Source organism: Saimiri boliviensis, chromosome 5, assembly GCF_048565385.1.
Source record: "Saimiri boliviensis isolate mSaiBol1 chromosome 5, mSaiBol1.pri, whole genome shotgun sequence".
Lineage (NCBI taxonomy): Eukaryota > Metazoa > Chordata > Mammalia > Primates > Cebidae > Saimiri > Saimiri boliviensis.
The window spans coordinates 143455672-143480470 of record NC_133453.1 but is presented as its reverse complement, the minus strand read 5'-3'; the positions used below and the strand labels follow the sequence as shown (position 1 = coordinate 143480470).

Below are 24799 nucleotides of genomic sequence, written 5' to 3'. Positions count from 1 at the left end.
CCCTACAGGGAAATAAGTGTCAGCTTCAGTAAGGCACGTCACTAAAATCAGCAAACATGCAAACCCTGAAATAGACTGGACTTTGATGTAAATGTAGAAAGTGGGTTTTTCGCAGCATGGCGTTGCGGGGCCGGGTGGGCTGGAGTGAGCAGCTTTGCTGAATGGCAGGCCCCAGCCCTCCCTGCTGTGTTTCAGTGGTGCCGTGCAGGGGACTGCGTGAGCAAGACGCCCATCCCGGAGCACGTGGACGGAGACTGGAGCCCGTGGGGCGTCTGGAGCATGTGCAGCCGAACTTGTGGGACGGGAGCCCGCTTCCGGCAGAGGAAATGTGACAACCCCCCGTAAGTCCCCCTGACCAGCCACGCCTCAGCGTGCCGCAATCAGGGTTTCCCAACTGCAGCTCTCGCTGCCCACACAAAGCAGGGTCTGTCTCCCGCTGAGCATAAGAAGATAAGGAAAATGAAACTGAGCCGAGATCCAGGGTGCCGGGGCCTCGTGTGTGTCAAATGACATCTCAGCTTCAATCGCTCTTTCTATGAACGTGGATACAGTAGAGTCTGGGTTGAGCTGACTCCCTCATTCCTTGCCTGGGCCCCAGTGGAAAGGGTTTCTGAGTCAGCTGGATTACAGTTCCTCCTGCCTGCCTCATCGTTTGCCAAGTCGAGGGTCATTCCCACGAAGCCTGGAGGCCTTCAGGAAAGAGGTTGTTGACCTTCACATTGGCTCTCTGCTGATGTGGGAGCAGGCTGGTGGTTCATGAGTCACAGAGTGTCTGAGTTCAGCTGCCTTCTTCATCCTAAGAGTTTTCGTGGGTCCTTCTATAACTATCAGAAAAATAAGTGTTTTTTTCTTTCTCTTTGGCTTCTTTTTATTGACTCTAATGACACCATGGCCTTTCCTGTCCAGCTTTGTACATTTGTTCCAGGAAACCCAGGGATCGATTTTGGGCTCAATGATGTTAATTCCATCACTGCAGATTTTCCCTTGTCTTCTTGGAGCTTTCCACGTTTCTTACCATTTCTTTCTTTCTTTCTTTCTTTCTTTCTTTTGTTTTTTTTTCTTTTTGAGATGGAGTCTTGCTCTGTAGCCCAGGCTTGAGTGCAATGGTGCAGTCTCAGCTCACTGTAACCGCGCCTCCTGGGTCCCAGTTCAAGTAATTCTCCTACCTCAGCCTCCCGAGTAGGTGGGTTTACAGGTGTATGCCACCACACCCATCTAATTTTTGTATTTTTAGTATAGATGGGGTTTCACCATGTTGGCCAAGCTGGTCTTGAACTCCTGATCTTCTGATCTGCCCACCTTGGTTTCCCAAAGTGTTGGGATTACAGGCGTCAGCCGCTGCGCCCAGCCGCCATTTCTTTTAATGGTCTCTTTTATGCCTGGTGTATCAGCAGTTGCATCACCTCAGTTCTGAAAGTGAGCAGGTTATAAATAATGACTATAGAGAAATAGCCACAATTAAGTCCTGTTGATAGATAATTAGCAAATGCCTCTTGTGTTTAAAAATCCTGATGCTCAGATCATACCCCAGACTGATCAAATCACAGAACACTAGGGGTGGGACCCAGAAATTGGATATTTTATCTTCCCAGGTGACTCAACAGCAGCCAGTGTTGGGAACCTCTGGATTCAAGGAAGGTTTATGCTCCTAGTGTAGTCAGTGACAGGAACACGATTTTCCCAGCAATGTTACAGGAATTGACATTATGTATTATGTCTTACCAAAACATTTCCCTCTAGCACCCATCAGAGTGCAGGGCACATAGCAGGTGATTAGTTGATTAGGAATGACTTCTGTTCTTTTTTTTGAGATGGAGCCTCGCTTTGTCCCTCAGGCTGGAGTGCAGTGGCACGATTCTGGCTCACTGCAACCGCTGCTTCCCAGGTTCAAGCGATTCTCCTACCTCAGCCTCCCAAATAGCTGGGATTACAGGTGTGTGTCACGATGCCAGCTAATTTTTGTATTTTTAGTAGAGATGGGGTTTTGCCATGTTGGCCAGGCTGGTCTCGAACTTCTGACCTCACATGATCTGCTTGCCTCGGCCTCCCAAAGTGCTGGGATTACAAGCGTGAGCCACCACGTTCAACCCAGAAATGACTTTTTAATTAAGGGCATAGATGGGTAGATGATTAGAAACTCTGTTTAGCTAAATGGTGGGAAACTATTAGAGAGTGGTGGCAGTTTTTGCATTACTCTGTGTTAATGTTGATAGTTTGACCTCTGGCCCTCTGAACAGAGCATTGGGTTTGACGTCATGGTGCTGAGATTTGGGCCTGATCTTGTTGGTTAATGGTCATGTGACCTCGAGGAAGACCCTTCTGTTCCCAGGCCTTAGTTCCGCACAGTAAAGGCAGCCGACGTGGTAGAGTTGGAAGAGCCGGGCTTCAAAGCCAGGACAGACAGATTTTCACATCCCACCACAACTTCTTACAGCGCTGACGGCTGGTGCTTCTCTCTTCATCTAAAACCTGGAAGAATTCATGGGAATGCGCAGAAAGTTCTTGGTGTGTATTTAGAAGGCAACCCCTCTCGTTAGCACAGACAGAAGAATGGGGATGGGACTCATTGCCCTTCCCTGCCTCAGGCTTTGCTAAGTGCAGAGAGAAATTGTCAGGGGTTGCCATGGGTGCCCCATGTTTGTGATTGGAGTTTGTGGGTCCTAGTGGAAAACTGGTCTTCTTGGCATGTGATGTTTCTTATCCCATAACCGGTGACATCCAGTAAACATTATAAAAGGAGGAAGTCAGAACCTCTGAATGCCTGAAGGACCCAGTGTCCTGAGACTGTCAACATTTAAATTGTCTGTAGGTGAGGGCAACAGTTGCAACAATAAGAAGTTCTGAACACTGCAAATGCCGTCGGCGCCTCTTTGAAGCGAACCGGTGTTGTCTGCTTTTTTGGGGTGACTTTAGCTAGGGGATGCCCCTCGTGCGCAGCCTGAAGGCAAGACTTGGAGCTTTTTGGCTTCGTGTCTTGGCTGGACTGCTGTCACTTTCTGAACTGCTTCCTGCCCTGCCCACCCGCGGTTACTCTCGGAGACCACAGGAGCATTTTGCTGTGGGAGGGTCCCACACACAGCCCCCTTCAGACAGCTGCACTCGGATACTCTCCCTGGCCTTCCCTTCCATGAGGTTTCTTGTATTGGGATCCTCACCCCATTCCTCCAGGTCCAGTGGCCCTAGGAGAGAGGCTGTTCTGTAAATTGCAAAGTCGGAAAACTCTCTCACTCATCTTCAGCAGGCCCTCCGCTCTCCCTCGCTGTGGTGGTCGTGACTGTTCTCTCCCTGCTTTTTCCTCTGCGTTACCACTGAGGAATGGGAGAATCTGTAGGGCCTTGGCACACGGACAGCTGAGGGTTTATGGGTCTCAGCACATTGGATTGTTACAGGCATTGCTGCACCTTCATGTCCAGTCTCTGCTGCCCAGCAGCGGCATCCTGTGGGGCAGGGCGATGGTGGAAGGAACAGAGAGAGCCTGTCTCGTTCTCTCTCCTCCCAGCCCACGCCCCTTCCTGGTGAAGCCTTTCCAAGGTGAAGCCTTAAGTAAACCTCGCCTGGGCCTGAACTCTGCTAGGTGTGGGCCTGCAGTAAGAAGCAAAGACAAATAAAATTCCTGCCTACCACAAGGGATGCAGTCCCGCCTCCTCCTCTTGCTTTTCCCCCAGACACTTCAAACACGACCCTTTCTAACTTGGGGCCTCCTTCCCCAGCCCACATCTCCCCTCTCAGTAAACAGCACCACCATCCATGCACTGCTAGAGTCCAAAGCCCCTGAATCCACGCAAAGCCCCTGAATCCACAAAAACCCCTGCATCCACGCAAAGCCCCTGAATCCACGCAAAGCCCCTGAATCCACACAAAGCCCCTGAATCCACCCAAAGCCCCTGAATCCACGCAAAGCCCCTGAATCCACGCAAAACCCCTGAATCCACGCAAAGCCCCTGAATCCACGCAAAGCCCCTGAATCCACGCAAAGCCCCTGAAGCCACGGAAAGCCCCTGAATCCACGCAAAGCCCCTGAAGCCACGCAAAGCCCCTGAAGCCACGCAGCTTCCTCTTGCGTCCTTTCCACCTCCTCCATGTTTGGTGGTGAGAAGGGTGGTGAATGCAGCAGACCCACACCATGCGCCGGGTTCACTTAGGCGTTTATGTAGCAAATCATGGAGTGCAGCCCTATGGAAGAGGTATTATTTTTGTCTTCATTGTACAGAAAAACAAAAAAAAAACAATCAGGGGGCCCAGCCTAGTGGCTGACGCGTGTAGTGTCAGCACTTTGGGAGGCTGAGACGGGTGGATCACCTGAGGTCAGGAGTTCAAGACCAGCCTGGCCAGCATGGTGAAGCCCTGTCGCTACTAAAAATACAAAAATTAGCTCGACATGGTGGTGCGCACCTGTAATCCCAGCTACTCAGGAGGATGAGGCAGGAGAATCGCTTGAACCTGAGAGGTGGAGGTTGTAGTGAGCTGAGATCGTGCCACTGCACTCCAGCCTGGGTGACAGAGCACACAGAGCGAGACTCCATCTCTATTAAAAACAAAAACAAACCTGAATCATATTGAAGTTTGGTAGCTTGCCCAGGGTCACACAGCGAGGCTGTGGCCGGCCAGGCTGGGAGCCCAGCTCTAGAAACCAGAAGTCCACAGTCAGGGTGTCAGCATAGTTGCTTCTTTCTTGAAACTCCAGGGGTGACTCGGTTTCGCGGCTCCCAGCAACCCTTGGCCTCCCTGGCTTGGAGACGTCCCACCTCTCTCTCTGCCTCTGACTTCCTGTGGTCTTTCCATGTGTCCTCTCGCCTTTCCTCCCCTTAGAAGAATGCTTGTCGTTGGATTAGGCCCGCCCGAATCCAGGATGATCTCAGGATCCTTCGCTTCATGAGTCTGCCAAGACCCTTTTGCCAAATAAGGTCTCATTTGCAGGTTCCAAGTGGGCCTGCCTTTCGGGGGTGGGGGACCCACCATCCAGCCGTCTGCAGCCTCGAAGCCTCCTTTGTGCTCCTCCACCGCGGCGTTCCCACCCCAGTGCTGGCTCCCTCTCCTTAGCTTGCCCCTGCGCTTCCTGCTCTGCCCGTCCGCGGTTACTCAAGGATTTTGCTATGGGAGGATCCCGGACACAACCCAGTTCAGACAGCTGCAGTTTCTCCCCAGTAAGAGAAGCCATGCCTTTTTGCTCCTGTAATATTTACCCCTTGGTAGTCTGTTGGAACCTTTGCAGTGACAGTGCAGCTCTGTTTTCTGTTGTGAACAGAACAACATGGTCTTTTTTCCCAAAGAGTTTTCTTTTATGATCGTTACAATTATACTTTCAATTCTGGGATACACGTGCAGAGCGTGCAGGATCGTTACATAGATATACATGTGCCATGGTGGCTTGCTACATCCATCACCCTGTCCTCTACATTAGGTATTTGTCCTAATGCTGTCCCTCCCCTATCCCCCCACCTCCCGACAGGCCCCGACATGTGGTGTTTCCCTCCCCATGTCCATGTGTTCTCATTGTTCAGCACCCACTTAGGAGTGAGAACATGTAGTGTTTGGTTTTCTGTTCTTGTGTCAGTTTGCTGTGAATGATGGCTTCCGGCTTCATCCATGTCCCTGCAAAGGACATGAACTCATCCTTTTTTATGGCTGTGTAGTATTCCATGGTGTATATGTGCCACATTTTCTTTATCCAGTCTATCACTGATGGGCATTTGGGTTAGTTCCAATTTTTTGCTACTGTGAATAGTGCCGCATTAAACATACATGTGCATGTCTTTGTAATAGAATGATTTTTAATCCCTTGTAGTTTTCACTGGAGTTTTTTGCCCCCGTGGACCCAGCCCAGGTGAATGGGAAGACCCTGGGTGGGTGTATTAGCAGCCGTCTTGGGGACTTCCCAAAGAGATGCAGGATGTGGACGTGTTTTATGAAGTCCAGCTGCAGTCTCTAGCCTGCTTCTGCAGGATGCCCTGATGTGGTAATTGTTACAAAGCACAGCTGACCAGGGCCTTGGACCCAGGCTCTGACGAAAACAATGTCGTCTCCCTGTCTCACTGCTTCAGTAACCAGGCCTCCTGCCTCGAGATTTCTCAAGGATGTCCCAATCTCACGGTGATGTAGGTCTCAGGCTTGGAAAGCTCCCACAACCCCCTCCTCACCCCTTTACTTTCTATTCCTGGCTCCATTCCCTGTCTTCTGCAGCTGGTTTATTCACTGTCCAAAAATACTGGCAAGAGAGTCCCTCCACACGCAATCAGTTTTTTTCAGTCTTGGTCTTCATAGCTCTTGGAATTTTTTTTTTTTTTTTGCTAGCTGACGTGGAGGCCGGAGGAACCATCAGTGTTTTTTAACCAGCTTCCTAGGCCTTGCCTTTCTTGCCATAATTGATGTCGCTGTTGGTGGAAGTTACGGTCAGGAGACTACAAGAGAGAAAATGCGTCTCTAATTCACCTTCTGTTACCCATGGACAGTTTGTGTGCAGGAGAGGGCTGGGGAGGGAGGGGAAGAAGGCTCAGGTGAATTCGTGTGAAAAGCCGTCAGCATCCCAGCACATGCAGCCCGGGCAGGTGAGCGGAGTGCAGAGCCGGGCTGGAACACGGCAGGGTCGCCGTGAGAGGCAGCCCACGTGCACCGGCAAGGGAGAGGAGAGCAGCTAGCCCTCGAGGACAGCGGGCGGACGGCTGGGGTCAGGTCGTGTGCCTGTAATTGGTTTTTGCTTCCACAGTAAAACTCCATCTGTGTGCTTTCAGTGTGCCAGCGCCCTGGCGTTGATACGGATAATTTTTTAAGATTCAAGTATTCTACACTGAAGCATAAGTTACATGAGTTACTTGGACACATTTCAGAGGAGGCCTTCAAACTGGGAAGTCTGCTGCCCGACGGTGCGTGAGCAGCTCGGCAGCGCTTCTGAAACCCTGTGGCTTTGCCTCCTCTCTTCTCAGAGCTCACAGAGCCGGGAGTCGCCACGCCAGGGCAGGGGCTGGAACTGCCAGCTCTTGACTGAGCACCCTGTGTCTCTGGATGGTGAGGCTGCTCTGAATTGCTGTTGTGACTTTATCTTCTGGTCTGTCTTCATTTAATACAGCAAACCTGAAAACAAACAGCGGCCTCTTTCTCTCCCCACCTACCTTGATGTTACCTCTCTGCCTGCCCTCCAAGAAAGGGGCAGATGTTCTGCCGTGTAGTCCTGTTGATCTCAGCAAACCTTAGCTGCTTCTGTGCCCTGCGCTGGGGTCTGTCAAGGCATCGAGGACTCCACCTCAGCAGGAGGGGGTCCTTGTGCTGCAGGGGCTTGGGAGACTGGGCTAGAGCTCACCTTCCTCTTGACACTTTCAGTTTCTCTCTACCTTACTCTTTTATTTTTAAACAAACTTATGAAGGCACTGTTCACAATAGCAAAGACTTGGAACCAACCCAAATGCCCATCAGTGATAGACTGGATAAAGAAAATGTGGCACATATACACCGTGGAATACTATGCAGCCACAAAAAAGAATGAGTTCACGTCCTTTGCAGGGACGTGGATGAAACTGGAAACCATCGTTCTCAGCAAACTGACACAAGAACAGAAAACCAAACACCACCACCCATGTTCTCACTTAGAAGTGGGTGTTTACCAAGGAGAACACACAGACACAGGGAGCGGAGCATCACACACTGGGGCCTGGGGGCTGGGGGGCTAGGGGAGGGATAGCAGGAGGTCAGGATAGGGAAGGGGTGGCATTAGGAGAAATACCTAACATAGATGTCGGGGAGATGGCTGCAGCAAATCGCCACCACGGCACGTGTATACCTGTGTAACAAACCTGCACGATCTGCACGTGTACTCCAGAACTTCAAGTATAATAAATATACAGAGAAGCACAGCTCCATGCACAGTGCTGCCCATCACCGTGGCACGTGTGTGTTGGGGCACACGTGCAGACGTGTCAGTGCAGCAGGAGAGCAGATACTGGCCTCTGGGGCGTGCATGTGTGACCACATGACAGCTGCCAGCTCTGCAGAGCGACCATGCCATCTCCACCGCCGTGGCTGGGGTGGCTTTCCACTTGCCCCCTGCGTCCGCAGTGACACCGGTACTGTCAGTAATTCTCTCCCATTTGGGCCGTCGTGATGCGTGTGTAGCAGTATCTGGCTGGGGAGTTTGTACTTTACTCATCAACAGTGAGGCTGAATATCTGTGTCCTTATTTGCCATTTGGATGTCCTGTTTTTCTGAAGTACACATATAAGCCATTTGGTTTTATATCCAAGCTTCTGTTTTGTTCATGTTTAGGAAGTCCTAGAACAGGCCTGACACAGTGGGTCACGCCTGTAATCCAGCACTTTGGGAGGCCAAGGCGGGGGAATTACTTAAGACCAGGGGTTCGAGACCAGCCTGGCCAACATGGAGAGACCCTGTCTTTACTCAAAATATAAAAAAGTTAGCTAGGCGTGGTGGTGCATGCTTCGAATCTCAGCTGCTCAGGAGGTTGAGGCACAAGAATCGCTTGAACCCAGGAGGTGGAGGTTGCAGTGAGCCGAGGTCATACCACTGTACTCCAGCCTGGAAGACAGAGCAAGACTGTCTCAAAAAAAAAAAAAAAGCCCAGAGGGATATACCTGCTAACCACTGACCTGCGGGCAACACACCCACATTTCTTTTCTCTTCATATCTAGAAAGTTCTAGAACAGAAAAACTAGACACCGTTGACTGATAGTAAAGATGCAAATTTTTAAAAAACCATCACACCCCGATGACTGGTCAGTGAGTCGGGCCGTCCTTCAGGCCTCGTGGTGGCTGATGGGCAGCCCCTCCCAGAAGCGGGCCCCTGTTCCTGCTGGGTCCAGGAGGCTCTTGCACGCTACGTTGCTTCTCTCCACCTCCTGCTCATCAGCCAAGTGGTTATGTCCCCTGTTGGAGCGTTGGTTCCCTCACCCAAAGGATGCAGTCAGGGGCACCTTCTGATTCTGGGTGTGGATTTCGTGAAGTCATGGCTAGAAGGGCTGGCCAATTGGGAGCCCTCTGGGGACGTTGGCTGTCTTTATGATGGCTGTTTATGTGAAAGTGCCTCTTTCCTTGAAGTTTCTTCCCATTCCTCAGGGGTCAGTCCTCATTTCAGGATGAGACTGCAGCTTGCTGGCTTGCACCTAAAGGCCTCACGGGAAAGCCTTGCCGTGGAGCCCCGCAGGCCGTGCCCACCCCGCTCACGGGAGAGGCTCAGGGAAGGACGGGGCCCGCCTCCGTCTCCTAGGAAGGGATCCCGCTCTCAGGATTCTCCGGTATGAGCTGCTCCTGATTTTGGCCGTGTCAAGCTTGCTTTCTGTCCTTCTAGTCTCCCTAGATGGGTTTTGTTTTTCTCCTCCCTGTGTAGCTGACAGCAGCTTCCAGGCCGAGTAAGAGCCCCACCCTCTGCTCCTGAGCCTGTGTGAGGGTCTCCATTCGCTTCTGGGGATCTGGTCCCCTGCTACACGTGCTGGCCCCACACACGTCTCCTGAAGCCCCTGTGTCCATACAATTCAAGCTTCCTCCTCCCAGCCCAGTGAGGGGTCCTTGGGAAAGTTGGGACCTCCCTGGAGTCCTCTCTCCGAACTTCTGTCAGGAAGCCATCTGTGGGAACCCTGCCAGCCACGCCTTCACCGGCAAGGATTCTCCTCTGTCTTCTCGATGCCACAGATGGAGGGTGCCTCTTTCTGTTGTCTCAGGAGCAACGTATAGTTGACTCCGCTCCGTAAAACGTGCTGACCACCGTCCGGCTGGACGTGCAGTTGCCCAAGAAAAACCAGTCTCTCTGCAACACCAGTGCCTCCAAAACACATTCCTAATATCGTTTTTCCAATGAAACACGAAGGTGATCGTAAACGATTAGGCCAAAAGTGGCAGACCACCAGGCAGGCTCCATGCCCTTGTATCATCTCCCCTCACTGAGGCCCAGATGCTGTGAACGGCCACACGTGACAACAACATGGGTTGGAACTGCAAGTCCACTTACACGTGGGTTTTCTTCTGCCTCTCCTGCTCCTGAGACAGCAAGACCAACCCTTTCTCTTCCTCAGCCCAGCCGACGTGAAGACCTTTATGATGATCCACTTCCACTTAATAGGAAATACATTTTCTCTTCCTTATGATTTTCTTAACCTTTTCTCTAGCTGACTTTACTGTAAGAATATAGTATAGAACACATAATAACCTATAAAACGTGTCGATTAACTTTACGTGATTAATAAGACTTCCAGATAATAGTAGGCTACTAATAGTTAAGTTTTGGGAGTGTTAAAAGTTCTATGTGGATTTTCTGCTGTGTGTGGTGGATCAGCATTTCTAACCCCCACGTTGTTTGGAGGTCAGCCGCACATGCAGGAGGCCCTCACTGATGTCATGGTTACTGTAGAGGCCTTGTGTTACAGAGACAGTCATAAAAATGAGAGGCCACATGCAGGGTCCTGCCGCATAGCATTTGGGATTATTTAGGTCGCAAATCATGTACCTAGTGGATTGCTTTTCTTTGTTTCTCATGTTGTTAAAAATCATGACTTAAACTGAAGAAAATCAATTCCTTTGGTCATATTTTTAATCAGGGAAAGTTTAAGGAAATGTTAGCCGTAACAGGTGATTGGAGTAATGGGAACTTATCTACTAAGAGTTAAAGAGAACTCTAAAGAATACAGGAAGAGCAGATACAGATAGCACCCCTTGTCTTTAGGTCTGAGGCAGAGCACCCAAGGGAGGAACAAATCTGGGTGACGGTGACCCACACACAGCTACTGTGAAGGGCAGACAGTAGCTTCTACCACAGTTCCATCCAGGGATGAACTTACTTGGACCTTGTTAGAGAGGGCGCCCCTGGGGCCCACTCAGTGAGGGAGGGGCTGACAGAGGTTCTCTGCTGGTGGAACTCTCTGAGAAGCCACTCTTAAGGTGTCCAAGGGAAGAAACTACATCTTAGACCAGGTTAGGAATTTGTCCAAAAAGTTGGTGTGCTTGGAAGCTACCCACTGGAGTACAGGAGAATGCTGCCAACAGGGAGGTGGAATGCATCACAGGCCACTAAGGAAGCATGCTGAGAGAAGCCGCATACCAGGACCAGGGAGAAGAGCCTGTTCCTCCTCTATTCAGGGTACGGCTAATATCCTTTCATCTGAACTTGAAGGACTCCCTTTAGCATTTATTGTAATGCAGGTCTAGTGGTAACAAACTTTCTCCATTTCTTGTTTATCTGGGAATGTCTTAATTTCCACCTTCATCTTTGAGGGACAGTTATGTGGATATAGAATTCCTTGTTGACAATTCTTTTGTTAGGCACTTTGAATACATAAGCCCACTTCTTTTTGGCCTTCAAGTTTTCTGGTAAGAGATTGACTAATAATCTTTTTCAAGATGCCTTGTATAGGATGTGTCACTTCTCTTGCTGCTTTCAGGGTTCTTTTTTTGTCTTTTGGCAATTTAATTATAATGTGTCTTAGTGTGGGTCTTTGTATCCTTCTTGGAATTTCTCAAGCTTCTTGAATTTGTAGAGTTATGTCTTTACATTTGGAAACTTGCAGGCATTATTTCTTCAAATAACCTTTTACCGCTTTCTCTCTCTCTTCCCCAAGACCTTCATAGCGCATATGTTGATCCACTTGATGCTGTCCCACAGATTATTTCTGCTGACTTTTGTCCTTTTTTTTTTCTTTTTCCTACTCAGACTGAATGATTTCAATTGTCCTATATTCAAGTTTGTGAATTCTTTCTTCTGCCTGCTAAAATCTCCTCTGAACTGGTGGATTCTTCATTTCATTTCTTACACTTTTCAGTTCTAAAATTTATATTTGTTTCCTTAATTCCCATATCCTTATAGATACTCTGATTTTGTTTGTACATTGTCTTCCTGTCTTTATGCCTTCATTTGGTTCCTGAGCACTTTTTTTTTTTTTTTTTTTTTTTTTTTTGAGACGGAGGTTCACTCTTGTTACCCAGGCTGGAGTGCAATGGTGCAATCTCGGCTCACTACAACCTCTGCCTCCTGGGTTCAGGCAATTCTCCTGCCTCAGCCTCCTGAGTAGCTGGGATTACAGGCACGTGCCACCATGCCTACCTCATTTTTGTATGTTTAGTAGAGATGGGGTTTCACCATGTTCACTAGGATGGTCTCCATCTCTTGACCTCGTGATCCACCTGCCTTGGCCTCCCAAAGTGTTGGGATTACAGGCGTGAGCCACCGCGCCCGGCCCCTGAGCACTTATAAGACAATTGTTTTAAAGTCTTTGTCTAGCTGGGCCAGCATCTGGGTTTTCTCAGGGAAAGGCTCTGCCAATGTATTTTGTTCTTTTGAATGAATCGTACTTTACTGTTTCTTTGTATGCCTTGTGATGTTTTCATTAAAAACTAGACATTCAAATCATAAAATGTGGTAACTCTAGAAGCAGATTCTACCCCTTCCCCAGGGTGTTTTGTTTTGTTTTATGATTTGGTGGTATCTGTGGATCAGGAGTCAACCTGAAGAAAAGCTTAAGGTCTTATCAGGTCTTTTTTTTTTTTTTTGAAGGACTTCACCTGATGGAGGTTACAGCAATGTCAGCCATCTTCTGCATCTGCACCTTGACAATCTAAAGTAGCAATCAACTGTCAGAACACAGTTATTTGGAAGATAAGGTTCTTATTGCTCACCCTGACTCCAGAAAGTTGCATTAGAGCACAGACATAGCCGCCTGAGCTGCTAACACACTAAAGGCTGAAATTGAGCAAAAGTAATTGAAATTGACCAGCCAGGCTTTCCCCTGGAAGATGCAAGCTTTTAAGTAGACTGCAGTTGCAAAATGGTTTCTTCAGATAGTTTTTGCCAGTGTGATTATTGTCTAGATGGAGATATGGATTTCTGGTGCTCCTCCTCAGCTCTCTTCCCTGACATCATTCTCTCATTTTAAGATAAGCTCTGGTAATACAGTTCATTTCAGTCTGACTACTGTTTATGGAAGACCATCCTGTGCAATGTTCTCTGCTGAGAACACAGAAGAAGGATTTTCCTCTTTTTCCCTTTTAGGAGCCAGAAATTTAAGCACAAAGACATTTAAAAGCAACGTCATTTAGGAGAACTTAGAAAGCCACCAGAAATGGCTAGGAAACATTGTGCCACGCTGCACAATGTTCCTCCCAGAGGAACAGGAGGAAGACAGCTCTCCATTTCGTAAGATTGATGGTAAGCAGCATAGCAGAGACCTGAACAAGATTTGGAGATGCTCTAGGGAGGAAAGAAAAACAGGCTTCAGGGTGAAGGTGGCCTCAAGGACAGAGGGTTAGGAGGTGGGAAGTGGGGACTGTGGGGCTGTGAGCTAAATAAGGGGCCACATAGAGACTGCCTGTTGGAGAAGTTGACATGGAGAAGCAGCAGCGTAAGCAGATCTGGAGGGAGGTGTCCCGAGGCACGCGGGATACCCTGTGGGTCCACCTCCACCCACTTTCTTCTGGATCCACTTCTCTTACATCACATCGCATCTTACCTCCTCTCCACCTCCTCACTGTCGGGGCAGAGGTAGTTGTTGTATGTGGGTTAGGTAGATGTAAAACTGGAGAAGTCAGCTTTTGGAAAGGGATGAAACCGTAGGTAAAAGGAAGCTCGATAACAACTCAGGAAGTTAATCACATGCTGTTCACCAATGGCAGGCTACACTCAAGTGTGTAGGGAATGTAGCTGCCTTTCTTCTTCTGCAAACCGACCTCATTTGTATTTTCATACTCCTTGTCCACGCTGTGTTCCTCATGACTTCAGCTACTGCCCCACTTTCCCTGAGTCTGGATCTAAGTTCCACGAGGAGCGTCTGGTCCTTGTGTCGTCCAGTTCCTTAGTTTCCTGGGGCTGCCATAACAAAGAACCCCAACCAGGTGACTTAAACAACCGGAAATTACTGTCTTACAGTCCTGGAGGCTGGAAGTCCAACCAGGGTGTTGATAAGGTTGGTTTCTCCTGAGGGATGTGAGGAAAAACCTGTTCCAGGCCTCTCCCCCAGCTTCTGGTGGCTTGCTGACAATTTTTGGCATTCTTTGGAGTATAGAAGCATTATTCCAGTCTCTGTTTTTATCTTCTCATGGTGTTTTCCTCTGTGTGTGTGTGTGTGTGTGTGTGTGTGTGTGTCTGTCTGTGTGTCTGTGTCTATGTGTGTGTGTGTGTGTGTGTGTGTGTGTCTGTGTATCTCCAGATGTCCCCTTTTTATAAGGACACTTCATATTGGATTAGGGGCTCAACCTACTCCAGTAGGGACTCCTTTTATCTAATTATATCTGTGCCCTGTTGGCCCTATTTCTAAATCGGGTTACACTCTGAGGCAGTAGAGGTTAGGACTTTGGCATAGTTTTGTGGGGGCCAGCTCAGCCTGAAACATTGGGCCAGTGTGCCTCTGCTGCCTCGCTCCTTCCTTCTCTGGTGTCCACTCATGGGGACTCACTTATCGCCGGAGTGATGTTTCTCCTGACCATCCGTGTGGTTCTTGGGGGTCACCCCTTTCTGCTCGTTCCACCCTGTGCTTCATAATTCATTTTGTCTGCAACTGGTACCTGGGCCCAGGTTCCTGGGGAGGCTGTCTGAGGCTCCTTCTGCCTAAACACACCATGCAGTCATTCTCTGAAACTGCCTCCCTTGCCTTCTAGACAGGAAGCAGAGCACAAGGTCCCTTAGTTCTCAGACCCCATAAACCTTCTAGAGGTTTAGCTGTTGCCTTACTTGAAGACCAGAGCTCAGGGCCCCACTGTGGGGCCACCAGCAGGTTTAATCTCCCTGGGTCTCCTCTTCTCCTGGGGGAGGGAACTATTTTCTGGTGTATATGAGGCAGACAGAAGTATGAAAGGGCACTTTCTCCCCAGTACATTTTCTCCAAGACATCTGTGTAGATCAGGAGCTGGCAAACTTAGGTTCCACAGGCCAAATCTGGCTTACCACCGGGTATTTAATAAAGTTTTATTGGGTTGCAGCCATGCCTGTTCTTTCACATGTTGTCTCTAGACTGCTTTTTTGCTAAAGTGGCAGATGAGTGGCTGGAGACTGTATGGCCCACAAAACCGAAAATATTCACTGTCTGGCCCTTCTCAGAAACAGCTTTTCAACCCCTGGTGCAGACTTGTTTGACACAAAAGCCTGAAAGCTCTGCCCTTTTCTGCTCTTAAATCTCTCCCTAAAGCAACAATCGCAGGGTGGCCTTGCTCTCTGAACATGAAAAAATGACAAAGGAAGAAAAAGAAATATGCAAAGGAAATGGCTGGTGTGTTGAGATGACATTTGGCCAACAGGTGTTTGTGATTTGGAAATTCGTTGTGTAGAACAGTTTGGATGGATGGATGCCCCTTTCTTTCATAGGCTGAATTTCAATAAAAAGTATAGGGGGGCATGGGAGTGGATGAGAAAGCTTATTCCATCATGATGTTCTTGGCATCGTGGAAATCAATGGAACCGTTGAGGTTGCCCAAGCCTGGGTCCTCCAAGGACACCCTAGGGCCTTGCAGAAACACAGGGCAGAGCCATGCATTGGCAGCCAGGCCCTCACACGTGTGGACTTGGCCAGTGAACACAGCCTGGGTCTCCAGAATGGCTTAAAACCCCAGCCTCAGCACAGAGCGTCTAGGCCCCAAGACCACAGCATTAACTTGTGTGGTGTCACACCTGCCCAAGTAAAGGGAGCTCAGCCCGGATCTAACTGGTCTCCCCTCAAAGCCCATGAGCAGGTTAACTCGTTGTTCTTATTCTTTTCATTGTAATGTAAACAAGCTATGTATTTGCTCTTCCTGAAACTTAACCTCCAGAGTATACCTGTGGGCCATTTAAAGGTCTTCATTTCAGGCCGGGCACAGTGGCTTATGCCTGTAATCCCACTACTTTGGGAGGCCAAGGTGGGCAGATCACAAGGTCAAGAGATCAAGACCATCCTGGCCAACATGGGGAAACCTTGTCTCTACTAAAAATATAAACAAAAATTAGCTGGGCATGGTGGCACATGCCTGTAGTCCAGCTACTTGGGAGGCTGAGGCAGGAGTATCACTTGAACCTGAGAGGCAGAGGTTGCAGTGAGCCGAGGACCGTGCCACTGCACTCCAGCCTGGCGACAGAGCAAGACTCCATACCCCCCGAAAAAAGTATTCATTTCAGAGGAAACCCTTGCAAAACATACACACACATACACACACACTCCAAAGATGTCCCTTGGGTTTTCATTGTTACCCATGGCCAAATTTTAAGTTCAGATGCAGGACACAACATGTGGATCTTGCTGAACTGATACTCACTGCCTTCTGCTTCCATGATTCCCAGTTCCCGGATGCACCTTTCAGAGGGCTCACTTCAGCTTGCCGGCAGTGTGGGTCTGGGGTTGTGGGTGTGTGGAGGATGTTGCTTTGGAAATCTTGCCCTGCCCCCTTCCCCCTCCTCTTCTTCCTCCCGGCAAGAGCGACAGAAACAGAGCTCTCCTGCTCTTCGGTAGCACCATCTGGTTAATACAGGCCTTCTTCTTCCTTCTAGCCCTGGGCCTGGAGGCGCACACTGCCTGGGTGCCAGTGTGGAGCATGCGGTCTGCGAGAACCTGCCCTGCCCCAAGGGTCTGCCCAGCTTCCGGGACCAGCAGTGCCAGGCGCACGACCGGCTGAGCAGCAAGAAGAAGGGCCTGCTGACTGCCGTGGTGGTTGATGGTAAAGGCATATGGCATGTCCTTGTGTGGCAGCCTCCTGTCCCCCCCCCCAGGAACATAAAAACCACCTAGGGAAGCTGGGGGACACCCCTTTCCCAAACCAACCCGGCAAGACACCCCAGTCCTCTGCCCAGGTCAGCTGTGGCCCAGCTCTGTGAGTCGGGGAAGGTTGACCTTGAATGACCCAACTCTGAGATGTTTCAGCTGCAGCTGTGGAAGCAGGCAGCAGGCCAGATGCATCCTGCAGCCCCATTTGTAGTGAGGAGGCTGTGCTGGCATCCTGCCCCTGGCACCATGTGCAGAGGGACCCAGGGCAAGGCTGAGGAGAGCAAGGCTTCACAGCAGCAGCATGGTGTGCCGTGGCTGCTGTCTGGCTTCCCGGTGTGAACGCTCCCCTGCATGGCTTCTCTTGGTTTATTTTGGATTGGCTCTTAATCCTTGGCCAGGATGTTGGGGGACATTTTGAGAATAGGTGACAACATGGGAAAGATGATAATAAGTATGGGTCACATTTTCTTCCCAAGAGCTTTCTCCCAAATCAAGAGACCGCTCCATTGGGCCCCTGCAGGCATTTCTGGTTGCTGATGAAGTTCTAGGTGCTGTGTCATGGATACATTTGTCATGTCTGCTTAATTAACATCCTTAATAGAAAAGGACACCCCATGGCCCATTTTGGGGTTGTTGGGGTTTTTTTTTTTTTTTCACTTAAAACCGTTCTTCTTTAGGAAGTAAGACTTTGTGTTGTAATGATGATATGAGCCCGTTTATCAGTACTTCGTGTACAAGATACAAGTTAGCCCTGCATACATTGTCTCACTTAATACACAAAACAGGCTATGCAGAAGATGAGAGGGAATGAGGTTCCAGGACACCTCTAAGCGCCTGTAACTGACAAGAGGCCAGGGCAGAAGCTGACCTCAGTTCCAGAGCAGCTGACTCAGAGAAAATAGGCAGCTATCGTCTGGCTTCCAGCCTTGGAAGACGACAGCGTGCATGACTTCGTGGGTGTGGAGTCGGGGACCTTTAAGAACTTAGGAAACTGGGCTTGATTTTTAGAGCGCCTCAAAAATGTTTTGCCGAAGAATGACGTTTTGATGCCAGGTCTCGGATTTCTTCCCTGTGATGGGAAGAGCCTTTGAAATCTGCATTCCGAGGTCTGCTGTTGCCAGTTCTGGTGTGCGCAGCTGTGTGAGGGGAGGCCCAGGCGTCTCTGCAAGAGCAGCCTCAGATCTGCAGCTTTTAACAGCCTGACCAGTCCTCTTTGAGCTGACTCGTAAAGCCACATGTGATGCTCTAAATTGTAGCAGGTCACAGCAGCCCACTCAGATGAGGACTCATTAAAAGTTTTAGGGAGCCCCTGATCTGCCATTGTCCTTTTGTAAAAAGAGCACCACCTTCGGGGACTGTGTACTGTAGCTGCGCCATCAGCTAGCCGGCAGAATTCACGAGAAACGCCTTGGCATCCTCACCTTTCCCTGCAGATGAGGGAGAGTGGAGACCTGCCCTCCTAAAAAGAACAGTGTGTCTGGGGCCACGCACTTGCACACGGGCCCTCGCCTCTCTCTGCCTGGCTGTGAAGCAGATGCGGGAGGTGGCGGGAGGTGGCAGGAGGTGGCGGGAGGTGGCAGGGGGTGGCAGGAGGCCTCTGCTGTGTCAGCCACACGCAGACCCCTAACTGGAAGTGAGAGAGCTGCCCTTTGTCTAGTTCTCATTAGAAGCGGCTGGTTCTCACGAGCAGCTCGGATTCCGAACCTTCAGCCTTCCCCAGCAGGCCAGAAGAAGATGCTTGTAGACCTCTTTCCTGTCCGCTCCCACTTCGCAGGAGCAAGAGGAGGGGAGGTCTGGGACAGACTCTGCTCTTGAGATTTCAGCTCGACTTCGTGCACCAGGTGTTCTTTCCTCGTTGCCTGCTTCAGTTTTCAGTGCTTCTGCCTCGTGTATTCGGTGCAGAAATCCCACTGCAGTGTCTGTGTTTCCACAGATTTCTCCAAGTCCAGATTAAACTTGGGTTTTCCTTCTGACCACTTGTGGATGGCTGGACTTTGTTTGCCTTATCACCACAGTGGCTGGGACTTCAGTCTGCCCCAGTCCTCCACCCAGGAAGCCTTGCGGTGCAGCTCTTTGGGGAGCTGCTTGGGTTGGGAACGTGACCTTTCACCCACTTACTTTCTGTCCTCTGTGCCCAAGTTGTAAGCTATTGTCCCTGGAGTGCTACTGCCTTTCATGTGAAAAGCGCAGCCCCGTTTGATACGGACAGCTCACAGGCAGTAAGTATCTCGCCTTTGAAGGAGAGACCCCAAGCTCGGGGCTTTGCACAGGTAACTAGACACGGCCTCCTCTTGGGTAGAATCGTCCTGACCTCTTGCATCTGCAGGGAATTGCATTTCTCTCTCAAATCTAAACAGAAGCCAGCGTTTTTTAAAGGAGCACTCCACAAAAGGTAAAAACAAGTAATAAACGGCCAATTTAGAAGGCAAGGGGAGAATACGGATTCTAAGTGTACCTCTGCAAACTCTGTTCACAGAAGGTACAGTTCTAGCTGAGCCGTGATAGGAACGATTCCTGCGGTTGGGCTCTGGGCTCTTCTGAAGCCCATTATGACTGCCCTATTCATAGCAATGCTATCGCCACGGAATTCTTTGGCGAGTGACACACAGTTCAAGAGAGGGGAAGCCGTATTTTTTTCTTTTTTCTCTCTCCTTTTAAAAAAAAAAAAAAAAAAAAAAAGAATTCTTGCAGAGGTAGATTTTTCCAAGGGAGGATTCAGGACCACAAAATCCATCCCACCTCCAAAAGAAGACAAAGACTCTCCTTAGAAAATATTTCTAAGTGGAAAAGCCTCTAGACAGAAACCCATTAAGATGGCATGTTGCCAAACCCACCCTGTTTCTGCTTTCCCCGTGGAATCTCATTGAAGTGGAAACCTTCAAGAGTTCAGTCCTCCCTGCCCAGGCCAGCAGGCCGCGGGCCCACCAAAGTGTCAGAGAGCTTGGCAGAGGCTGCGTCTGGCCATGGCTGTGCGTTCCCAGCTCCTCCTGCCTGGCACAGCAGAACCCAGGTCTGAGCCTCTGTGGGGGTGAGGGGAATAATGGTTAGGGCTCTCTGACTCCAGCTCCGCCAAGCCAGCTGGGGATGCTTAATGAAAACAAGGGAAGCTGTTGCAAAGCCAGAGATGTCAGGACCGTAGCTCCGCGGTCTCTGCTGCTTGCATTTGGTAGTCACACCCCCTGCACCCACAAGTTTTCTCAGAACTTGTCCACGTGCAAGCTGGTAAGGTAGCCCATGGCACCTCTTACGTAAATACACATCCCTCATCTAGATCCTTTGGGACCACATACAGTTCAGGTCTCAGAGCATTTTATGTCTTCAAATCAACCAAATATCTGTATCCCTGGTGGGTTCCAGGAAAGCACCCCATAGTCAAACACGTGGGTCTGCCCACCAGATAACCTCATGAAGGAGGACGGACACTACCAAGAGCTGACATGAGTCCAGCCTGGTTTTGCCGCCAAATGTGTTTGCCACAAATGGAAGAGAACACTTAAACAGTTGTAAGAGCTTTCTGGATTTTTAAATTACATAGAAGGGAGTATAGCCTTCTTTGGGATTCATCAACCACTTCTCTGCATGTGAATTTCAGTACTCAATTCCCAGGAAAGAGATGAGGAATGGGCCACCTATGGATAGGTGCTCATTGCTGGTCAAATCCATGGAGGCCTGGCTGCCTGGGACTGATGAGGCCAGGCGGGCAGCTTTGGGGGACAGGAGTCTGAGTAGCCTCCTCAGCATGTATCCCCTGACAGAGGATCAGGCAGCTGGGATGAGTGCTGTGATGAACTCACAAGCAGTGTTTCCATCATACAAAGACCTCCTAACTGCTGGCAGAGACAGAGAGCAGCAAGAATGTGGAGAGCCATGAGCGTCTTCACTGCAGAGGAATGTTCCAAACCAGCAGGCAGATGAGATCGTGTGGCTTCTAAGGCATCTGAGCCCATCTTCCCTGCCCTGCCTGTGACCTCCTCCAGCCAAGCGGAAGTCCTGCTGCCAGGCAGGCCAGCAAGAAGCCAGACTGGCCCCAGGCTTTGCAGCATCACTCAGAATCGTGGCGTCACTCAGAATCGCGGCGTCACTCAGAATCGTGGCAGCACTCAGAATTGCGGCAGCGCTCAGTTGCGGCGTCACTCATAATTGCAGTGTCACTCAGAATTGCGGCGTCACTCAGAGTTGTGGCATCACTCAGAATTGCGGTGTCCCTCAGTTGTGGCATCACTCAGAGTTGCGCTGTCACTCAGAGTTGCGGCGTCACTCAGAGTTGCGGTGTCACTCAGTTGCGGCGTCACTCAGAGGTGCGGCGTCACTCAGAGTTGCGGTGTCACTCAGAGTTGCGGTGTCACTCAGGGTTGCAGCGTCACTCAGAGGTGCGGCGTCACTCAGAGTTGCACCGTCACTCAGAGGTGCGGCGTCACTCAGAGTTGCGCCGTCACTCAGGGTTGCGGCATCACTCAGGGTTGCAGCATCACTCAGGTGCGGCGTCACTCAGAGTTGCGGTGTCACTCAGGGTTGTGGCGTCACTCAGAGTTGCGGCGTCACTCAGTGTTGCGGCGTCACTCAGGGTTGCGGCGTCACTCAGAGTTGCGGCGTCACTCAGGGTTGCGGCGTCACTCAGAGTCACTCAGAATTGTAGCATCACTCAGAGGTGCAGTGTCACTCAGAATTGCATCTCGGCACACACCAGGCATGCAGGCAGCATGCTCCAAGCTTCTTTCCTTCAAATGTGTGGTTTGTTGTATAACTTGTAAGAAAATGCGATTTCTTCCTGTGCTACTGGGGATGTAAGAGTGTTGATGCTATGCCCAAAGCCGAATCCCACCCCTTCCTACTAGTAATCAGGGAACTTGTTCTGGCGGTTAATTTTTTACCTAAGGCAGCCTGGAGGGAAATAGAGAACTTCAAGGCCTTCTGAACCACCACCTCACATTTTATAAAGCTTATCCTCGGTCCCTTTGGAGATCACACCGTACAGTTTGCTAGTGATGTGGGTGCCCTGAATTCCAAGCAGAGGCCTCAAAGAGGAGATGGACAAACGGAGAGTTTTGGTTGAGCAGGGAAGGGAGGCCCCACCTCTATACTCTGTTCTGGAGCCTGAATGTCCCTGGCTATCCCAGCTGTGAAGGGCAGTGTCTGCAGGTGAGCGGCTGCATGCAGGTGGAGCTGAGCGTGTGTTCCTGTGAGGGTTATGGCCAGCATCCCTCCCGCTGAGGTTGGCCACTGCTTTGCAGAGTCCCCATTTCTCTGCTCACCCCAAAGAGTCCAGATAAACAGCCTTCATCCCTTCCAAATCTGGCCTTTCTATCTTGCCTCGAAACAGCCTCTGCTTTTCTACCCAAGTCTCACTTGCATTCTGCTCAGATCAGAAGATACACTTGGAAGCCAGAAACATGCATGAAACTGGTGGTTTATTCTTAGCAATGCCACTTTGCCCTCGATAATTTTGGTCCTAGGAGTTCTCAGTTTAGAGAGGAAATTGCAATGATGGAGAAAGAACCAGGTTGCAGCCAAGAGGCTGGGGTTTGCCCTGCCAGCTGTCGGGCACTCTCTGTGAGCCCCGCGTGCACGGCTGTATAATGGGATGATGACAGCACCCACCTGAAATGAATAGACACTACTTAGCATGCTGCATGGCACACAGTAGATAGTAAATATTGTTGATGCTTTCATCATCCTTACTATGACTGCTGTGGAACAAATCACCTCAAAGCTCAGTTACTCCCAGTACAGAGTCAGCATTTCAGTCTAAAGGCAATTAAAATCCGCAATTTCAAACCTCTTTGGCCATGGGACCCTTGCTTTCGATGAAGCAGTAGAGGCAGTCCGGTGTGTGGAGGAGACTTCTCGCTGGGGGCTGTGTTGCTGTATCTCTTCTACCAGCTCCCCAAGATGCTTGGGGAACCTCAGGGCCCAGAGGGGACCTCTTTGACCCTGTCAAGCAAGTCCTCTTGAGCTAATCTCAGTGTACATCTCCATCTTCCAGAGTTCTCCTTCCAACAGCCACCTCCTGAGGTCCTTCCCTGCAAATGGAAGGACAGCTGCCCCTAGCCTGCCAGCATGGGAAATGACTCATTCCTTCCAGGCTGCACCCAGCCCTCTGACAGCTCCCATCAGACCTGTCACATGTGGCCTCATCCTGCATTTGCTGTGCACTTGGCCATGAGCCCACTGGGGCCTTCAGAAGCAAACATCACTTGTCTGTCTTTCCCTGGCAGTGCCCTCGAGTGCCTTGTATGAGGGAGGGGCTCAGTCCCTGCTTGGTGAGTGGTTAGTGTTGAGGCATCATTACTCCACTGACCCGGGAAGCCTAAGCTCTCCAGGCTACTCTCGGGCAGATGTTTCCCCACAACTAACTGGAAGAACCTAGTGAAGATGCCAGTGCTCCCCAAGTCAAAGCTGGCGTGAGGGAAGAGCTCTGGGGTGGAGCTTCCAGGGCGGTAGAAGACAAGGTGCCATGAGGGATTTCCAAGCAGAGCACATCCCGGGCACAGGCATGGGAGCTGGGCATGTTCTGGGAGGTCACGTGCTTTCAGGAGCAGCGGAAACCCAGGTTTCCACCCTGCCCGGGTGCATGTGTGGCTCTTAGAAGTTGTTCTGGCAGCCCACATGTCCTCTTTGTACCTCACTCCCACTCAGTTTCTGCTCCTATCTCCGCGCGCCATAGCACAGCAGCTAGGGGAGCTGTAAAGCTGTTAGCAAAGCCACTGTCATGGAGATCCTTGTGGCTGCTCCCTCAGCTCGGAGGCATTCTCGTTCACCTTCCCCTCCCCCTCCCTCCTCTAAGAGTGGCTCTGGCTCACCCCTGCATCTATTCAACTATTAGCACACAACTGTTCCTTTGTTTAGCCAGATTTATTTGATGGCTTAAGGAAAAGGAAATGCATCATTGCAAAGGATAAGGAGATGAGAGAAGACAGCCCCGCAGAGCTCTGGCCACCACCGTCATTCCCCTGAGTCTGTGGGTCTTTTTCCACTTGCTGTGCCTTGTGTTCACAGGAGCTGGAGCATGCACCTGAGCTCACGCACTCTTGTTCACCTGTGCTGACCTCTCCTCCCCAGGGTTTCCCACCGTCCACCTGTACCTGCATCCCGCGTGGCCCACCCACCCCTTCCCACGTCAACATCTCCCAACCTTTCCCTCCTCAGATAAGCCGTGCGAACTCTACTGCTCGCCCCTCGGGAAGGAGTCCCCACTGCTGGTGGCTGACAGGGTCCTGGATGGCACACCCTGTGGACCCTACGAGACTGACCTCTGCGTGCACGGCAAGTGCCAGGTGACGTACTTCTCCTTCGGTCCTTGGTGGGGCTTTGGAGGGGAGACTGTCTCTCTGCAGACAGGGAGGGTGGGTAGAGCGGAGGCCTCCGGAGGCCGGGGGGAGTGGATTTTCTTAGAAGGCCCCCATCGCTGCCGCCTCACCAGCCAGTGTTGGCTGGTGCACCACCCCTAGCTCAGCGGTGATGAGCAGCAGGCCAGCAGGAGTGGGGGTGGCTGAAAGAACAGGTGCAGCGTGTTCTAAGACTTTGAAAACTGCTTTAGATGTCATGACCAAAGCGAAGGCAGGCAGGGAACTAAGAGGCGCCCAGAGGATGTCTGCACAGGCTAGGCTCCGTCTAGAGCGAAAGAGACAGTGGAACGGAGCCAATTCCTGTGCAGGTGGAGCCAGGCAGATAGACACGCCTGCCTGTCGGGGAGCCCCTGTCTGCTGCCATATAGTCCCAAAGACATCGAGGGCTGGGCGGCCACTGGTTAGAACAGTGATAAAAGTCATTTAAGAAAAGAGAGAGAGGCCAGGTGTGGCAGCTCATGGCTGTAATCCCAGCATTTTGGGAGGCCAAGGCGGGTGGATCATGAGGTCAGGAGTTTGAGATCAGCCTAGCCAGCATGGTGAAACTGCATCTCTACTACAAATACAAAAATAAATTAGCCGGGTGTGGTGGCTCATGCTTGTAATACCAGCTACTTGGGAGTCTGAGGCAGGAAAATTGCTTGAACCAGGGAGGCGGAGGTTGCAGTGAGCCAAGATCACGTCACTGCCCTCCAGCCTGGGCAACAGAGCAAGACTCCATCTTGGGGCAGAGGGGAAGGAGAGGGAACGTAGGAAGAGGGGAAGAAGCTTACCCTTGACCCGCATTAACCACATCTGGGT

The 24799-nt window shown here is 50.6% G+C and overlaps 1 protein-coding gene across 1 annotated transcript in view; it reads left to right on the top strand.

Annotated features, from left to right (window-relative positions):
* Positions 1–24799, top strand: part of ADAMTS17 (ADAM metallopeptidase with thrombospondin type 1 motif 17) — a 309441-nt gene that overhangs the window by 189111 nt on the left and 95531 nt on the right. The window contains exons 12-14 of the mRNA XM_074400099.1: positions 196–341; positions 16439–16605; positions 23799–23926. Of these exons, the coding sequence (XP_074256200.1) occupies positions 196–341; positions 16439–16605; positions 23799–23926 (441 nt within the window). The remainder of the gene's footprint in view (positions 1–195; positions 342–16438; positions 16606–23798; positions 23927–24799) is intronic.